Below are 6,859 nucleotides of genomic sequence, written 5' to 3'. Positions count from 1 at the left end.
CTAAAAGCCTAGTGAAATTACATCTCAGCCCCTTGTGACCAAACAAAAAAACAGAAGCCATTTTTATGAATATAGCCCTAGTAAATCGTCTGAGTCGTCTGAGATGTTGGAAGTCGTCTGGACGACTGAAGTGTAAGTCGTCTGGTACCGGTTTATTTTAAAAATAATTTATAAATCTTGTAAAAAAATATTTTGATGCGTGAAAAATAAAAATCAAGTAATTATAAACAGTTTTAAGTGATATAAATTAAGATATGATAAAATTGATTTGTTTTGAAGATAGATGAGTGGAAGTAGTGAATCATGAAATACTTTGGTTTAGGAGTTTGGCAAACATATGTTGTAGTATTGTATGTATTGTTAGGGTTAGATTTTGGAAAACTAAAATGTTTTTTTCAAAAATTAGTTTTCACCTATATGTGTTTATTTATGTGTATAGTAAACACTTTTCAAGTTTGATTTGATTTTATGAAGTCTTTAATTAGATAATTAAGTTTAGGGGTTATGTTTAGGGTGTGGACGACTTATATTTCAGTCGTCTGTTGAATAATTTACTCGGACGACTTACATTTCAGTCGTCTGGTGAAGAAATTAAAACAGACGACTTACATGTAAGTCGTCCAGAAGAGTTTAATATTTTTAGCGGGAAATTAAATATTTTTAGCGGGAAACTAAAATAGAAGATTTTCCAGACGACTTACAAGTAAGTCGTCTGGTTTAAATTATTTAAGCGGGAAAATATTTTTTTTAAAAAATTTTAGGCGGGAATATTTGGACGACTTACATGTAAGTCGTCTGTTTTAATTTCTTCACCAGATGACTGAAATGTAAGTCGTCCGAGTAAATTATTCAACAGACGACTGAAATATAAGTCGTCCACACCCTAAACATAACCCCTAAACTTAATTATCTAATTAATGACTTCATAAAATCAAATCAAACTTGAAAAGTGTTTACTATACACATAAATAAACACATATAGGTGAAAACTAATTTTTGAAAAAAACATTTTAGTTTTCCAAAATCTAACCCTAACAATACATACAATACTACAACATATGTTTGCCAAACTCCTAAACCAAAGTATTTCATGATTCACTACTTCCACTCATCTATCTTCAAAACAAATCAATTTTATCATATCTTAATTTATATCACTTAAAACTGTTTATAATTACTTGATTTTTATTTTTCACGCATCAAAATATTTTTTTACAAGATTTATAAATTATTTTTAAAATAAACCGGTACCAGACGACTTACACTTCAGTCGTCCAGACGACTTCCAACATCTCAGACGACTCAGACGATTTACTAGGGCTATATTCGTAAAAATGGCTTCTGTTTTTTTGTTTGGTCACAAGGGGCTGAGCTGTAATTTCACTAGGCTTTTAGGTTAGTTTTGCATTTGATTCAAGTTTGGATATAGGTTTGAGATTAAAATCAAGTTGTGGGTTAGTTTTGGCAAAAACCCTAGATTAACACATGTCAAAATCTTAAATATATAATTGCCATGTGTCGCGATAATGTTAATTATCAACTTTGAAGAACCAAACTTTATATAATAAGATGTAATTTTGAAGTTTAAACAAAAAAAATTCAGTTTGCGTTCTCTGTTTATATTTACAACTTCCAAACTATATTTAGTCAAATTCAAAAATGTAACAATATTGTCTTTTAATTATAAACATAAAAACTCAATGTTGAATGAACCGTTTAGTTGATCAAAATAAAAACAAATCCCTCTGTCAAAAAAGATTATACCAGTAATCGACTAAAAGTTTAAATTACTTATAAGAAAATCAGCAAGGTTATGATTCGATTAAGACTAATAATCAACTTGTGTTATCATATCACCAAACCCATTTATTAGTACTAATTTTTTAGTCTTATAGACTCAAATATTTATACTAAAAAGGCATTGCTAGCAAATATTTTCTTTACCCGGTTGCTAGGGTTATGAAAATGGTCAAACATGCAAGTCACCTATTTGAATAATACTTCAGTAAAAATAAATTGTTTTTTTCATCATTTTTGTTTTGTTTTGTTGAAGCCACTGCTCTACTGTAATGGTCATCATCCTTCTCAGAGTTAATTTGTCGTACCGCTCGAGTGTCTCTTTAATCCATGTTCCCTTAGTCATGGTTCCATTCCAAAAGTCGAAATAACTCTGATACCAAGTTGTTACGGTTAATGGATACAAGCTTTATGAACTATCGAAAGAAACTTTAGATAATCCCGGTTACGCCAAAAGAGCCACATGCACTCTCTTTACGTGAACATGAACATGATGATCAATAATCTTCAGACCCTCACTGTACAATACCCACGCCTCTTATAAGTTATAAGAGACTAACCCTACGTCACATGCCTTTCCCATCATCCAACATCCCATGTGCCAAGGTTCCCTCTCCTAGATCACGTCCTTACACAGCTTGAGGCCCCTACGCTTGTACTGGTAAAACACATGAAGGTGGCTCTCTTCACATGTAACAAATTCAAATAACATAAATATCTTAATTACTACATATATACGAGACATAAGTCTTGAGTCAGAAAGAAAATTTGCTGACTCAAGGTTCATATTAATTAGGGAAAAGAGTGTGAGGGACTCCACTCGACTAAAACGGAAGTAGTCCCGATCATCCAATTCCCTTCACGAGAGAGGGACGGTTTTGTAATCAACGCAACTGCGTAACTTTTGTGTATCCATCGGACGAAAGCAGGTCAATATGTGTTACCACGAGATTAGTCCATGGGATTGACCGCCATTATGTGATTCTTTTGTTCATAAACTGTGTGGTTTCATGGTTCAAAATGGTTTTCATTCTTCCGTGAAATTAGCTTTAGAGTTTAGAAATTATAGTGGCATAGTCTATAACAAACATTATTATATGAACCCTTACTTAAAGAAACCCCTATAAGAACGTTGTCTATCTGTAAAATTAAACAAAGTATCAGACAAGGCATGAACTGTGATTACATATGCATGTACATCAGACTAGATAATATGCAAAGAAAATAACTTTAATACAGGCGGCCTTATCTTATGGTCACAGCGGTGGTTAACCATGCGTACAATGCATGGCTAGACACCATTTCTTTAATTCATATATACATATATATTATATGTACATACACACAAAATCACATACTTACTTATATATATTATATGGCTGCTATCAAGTAAAATTCCACAAGTAATCGTCTTCTCCGGCGTAATCATCAGCTTCGGAAGCAGCATCAAAGGTGAATTGACAAGGTGGGCTGAGAAGCATTCCTTCAGCCATATTCATGAGCACATTAGGCATGTCGAATATCAAATCCTCGTCCATAAATCCATTTGTATTCTCATAACTACCATTCATCATCACGTTACTCCGTTCCACACTGCTATTATTGGCCACTACAATCGCATCCCTAGCAGCACCAAAAGCAGCGGCGGCTGAAGCGGCTGCGGCTTGGATGTCTCCTGGAGACATGGAGGCTGGGACAGGCAAAGAGGAGGCTGAGTTTGGAAAGTTGAGCCCAGTTTGAGTTCCCTTGAGGGCTAGAGCTGCCACATCATAGGCAATTGCCGCCATCTCCGGGGTCGAGAATGTCCCTAACCAGATACGGTTAGGTTTTCTCGGCTCACGGATCTCAGAAACCCATTTGTCTGAGTTCTTTCGTTGTCTCACTCCCTTGTACAAAGGGTGGCGACCGCTATTTTCTTTGGAGGTTCCTGGTATGTTCATAATGAGAATTAGGGTTTTGTGGAGAGATGGGTGATGAGTTTGATGAAGGAGAAGAGATTTTCGAAGGCATTTTATGGCAAGAGACTTTGTGCAAGAAGAGTGAAGATGAGTGAAGAAAGTGCTAACCAATTAGAGATGAAGAGATTAGGGTTTGGGTAGGAATGATGATCACAACTCGGGTTTTGTGTGGTGGCCAATTGGCAGATGTCAATATATATTTCAAAAAATTATAAATAATTAAATATTTATTAAAAACAAATATGTTTTTTTTTTTAAATGCAAGCCTTTAAAAACATTAACATATATAAAATAATACATATTTTTATATTTAATATGTGGAAAATATAAATGGGGAATTTGCCAAAACTAACCCACAACATGATTTTAAGCCCAAACCTATACTCAAACTTAAATCAAATGCAAAACTAACCTAAAAGCCTTGTGAAATTACAGCCCAGCCCCTTGTGACCAAACAAAAAAACAAAAGTCATATTTACGAATATAACCCTAGTAAGTCGTCTGAGTCGTTTGAGATGTTTGAAGTCGTCCAGACGAAAAATAATTTTACAATTTTTTAAAAAATATTTTGATAAACGAAAAATTAAAATCATGTAATTATAAACAGTTTTAAGTGATATAAATTAAAATATAACAAAATTGAATTGTTTTCAACATAGATGACTGTAGGTAGTGAATCATGATATTCTTTGGTCTAGGGTTTGGCAGCATATGTTGTAGTATTGTATGTATACTTAGGGTTAGATTTTGGAAAGCTTGAATGTTTTTTTGAAAAATTAATTTTTTACCTATACATGTTTATTTTTGTGTATAGTAACACTTTTGAAGTTTAATTTGATTTTATGAAGTGTTTAGTTAGTTAATTAAGTTTAGGGGTTATGTTTAGGGTCTATACGACTTACATTTCAGTCGTCTAGTGAAGAAATTTAAATAGATAACTTACATGTAAGTTGTCCAAATATTCCCGCATAATTTTTTTTTTAAAATTACTAATCTATCTTTTTTTAAAAATAGATGACTTACATTAATTTTAGATTTTTGTGTTTCTATAAAGGTAGATTTATCTAATCTTCCATTCATTTTTTCTGTTTTTAAACCATTTGAACGTTTTTGGATATGCGGGTTTTTCAGATATGGAAGACTTCTGGGACGACTTACCTATTAGTTGTCTAAAATATAATGCACTAGACGACTTCCAGGAAGTCTTCCAGACGACTTCCATTTTAGTCGTCTGGACTTTCTGGAAGTCGTCTGGACTTCCTGGAAGTCGTCTAGACTTCATGGAAGTCTTCTGACGAAGTCTCCCTTTCATAATAGATCTGAGCGTTTTGGTAAGTTTTTATGTCTCATTTTTCTTCATTTGTTAACTTCTTGTTGTATAAAGTTCTTACTTTTTTCCCAAACTAAAACTCTCCAAACCCACTCTAATCTCTTTGACTTGAAAACACCAAACTTTATATGAATTTTTCAGTTTTGTCTCATATTTTTCTTACTAATCCATCTTTTTTGCAGGTTTTTAATCAGATGGTACTCATCTTCCACTCATTTAAAGGTAGATCTATTAATTTTAGATTTTTGTGTTTCTATAAAGGTAGATTTATCTAATCTTCCATTCATTTTTTCTGTTTTTAAACCATTTGAACGTTTTTGGATATGCGGGTTTTTCAGATATGGAAGACTTCTGGGACGACTTACCTATTAGTTGTCTAAAATATAATGCACTAGACGACTTCCAGGAAGTCTTCCAGATGACTTCATTTCAGTCGTCTAGACTTCCTGAAAGTCGTCTAGACTTCTTGGAAGTCGTCTGGACTTCCTAGAAGTCTTCTGGACTTCCTGGAAGTCTTCTGACAAAGTCTTATTCCATATCAAGTGGAGTCCAAGCTTGTCTTTGTTGAGTAATGATCTATAATAGTTTTGTTTGTGGTATGTTTTGTGAATTGCATGTCTACTCTTTTAGTCGTGAATTTTTTGTAAAATCAGTAATAATGTTTCCCAAGATGTAATACATGTGCTAACAATGTGTTTACACATTTACAAATCAATGAAATAATAAACTTCAGTAGCCCGTCTTCCACTGATCCTCTCACCATTTCTTGCGCATATAACAATGCTCTGTATAAGGTGGTGTAATCGAGTGTCATGCCAAACATGTTCTTCATTGCATCTTTGATATGCTGCGGATTCAACCCATCAATGATTCCAACATGATCTATGAAAAGTCGACCAATGTACTTCGGAGTACAGCGTTTCCACTGAGCGATTATGTCTGGGATGGAACATGTATGAGTTGGCATATACTTGGTTACCCAAAACATTTTAGTCCTATGTTTCACACTTGCTCGAACCTTCCATTGACAACCACTAACACGACATGTTGCCACAAAGAGAGTTTTCGTTGACTTGAATATTCTGAAGGAGAACCTACGCCTCACCGCTGTCAACCGCAACTCTGAAAGCAGTGCATCCTTACTAGCAAAACTCTGGTTGACATAGATTTTGTCTGCAGATGATTCTTCTCCTTCACAACCATATGCCCCTTTGTAATCATCAAAACAGATTTCATCATCTTCTTCCTCATCCTCATCTTTAACCTTTCCATACACACTATAATCCTCAGCATCAGCGACAACAGGGATGTCAGCATCCTCCTCCCCATCATGATCCTCAGCTTCATGCCCCTCCTCAACTTCATCCCTCTCCTCAGCTTCACGCCCCTCTTCATCTTCATCCCTCACATCAGCTTCATCCCCCTCCTCAGCTTCATCTCTCTCCTCAGCTTCATCCTCCATATGATCTTCATCCCTTTCCTCTGAAACCGTTCTCATATTGCTAAAGATTGATACACAAAGACGTACTTCATGCGTTTTAGTTATCTCGAGCAAGTTCCGAACTTGTCTATCACTTGTAACATGAATAGGAGGAAGGTCTGGAGCCATCTGTTGTAATGAGTAGGTTAACTCCACAGACTCTGTGTTCATGTCCAGGTTATAATCTTCTTGAGCCATTGCAACAAGATCAGCATGTGTCGAACCTTCACTCAAAAATAACATTCTCGCTCCTTTGAAATGATCAACCACAAAATTCCAACATCCATCTTTCAA

General features: G+C 34.7%; 1 protein-coding gene across 1 annotated transcript; it reads right to left on the bottom strand.

The window, feature by feature from the left end:
- Window positions 1-3,182: 3,182 nt before the first annotated feature.
- Window positions 3,183-3,887, bottom strand: LOC106340946 (ethylene-responsive transcription factor ERF024-like). Its single transcript, XM_013779769.1, has one exon. It carries the CDS (start codon window positions 3,735-3,737, stop codon window positions 3,183-3,185), a length of 555 nt encoding a protein of 184 aa, XP_013635223.1. The 5' UTR covers window positions 3,738-3,887.
- Window positions 3,888-6,859: the final 2,972 nt, after the last annotated feature.

This window comes from Brassica oleracea, chromosome C4 (genome assembly GCF_000695525.1).
Source record: "Brassica oleracea var. oleracea cultivar TO1000 chromosome C4, BOL, whole genome shotgun sequence".
NCBI lineage: Eukaryota > Viridiplantae > Streptophyta > Magnoliopsida > Brassicales > Brassicaceae > Brassica > Brassica oleracea.
This window is presented reverse-complemented; position numbering and strand designations above follow the sequence as displayed.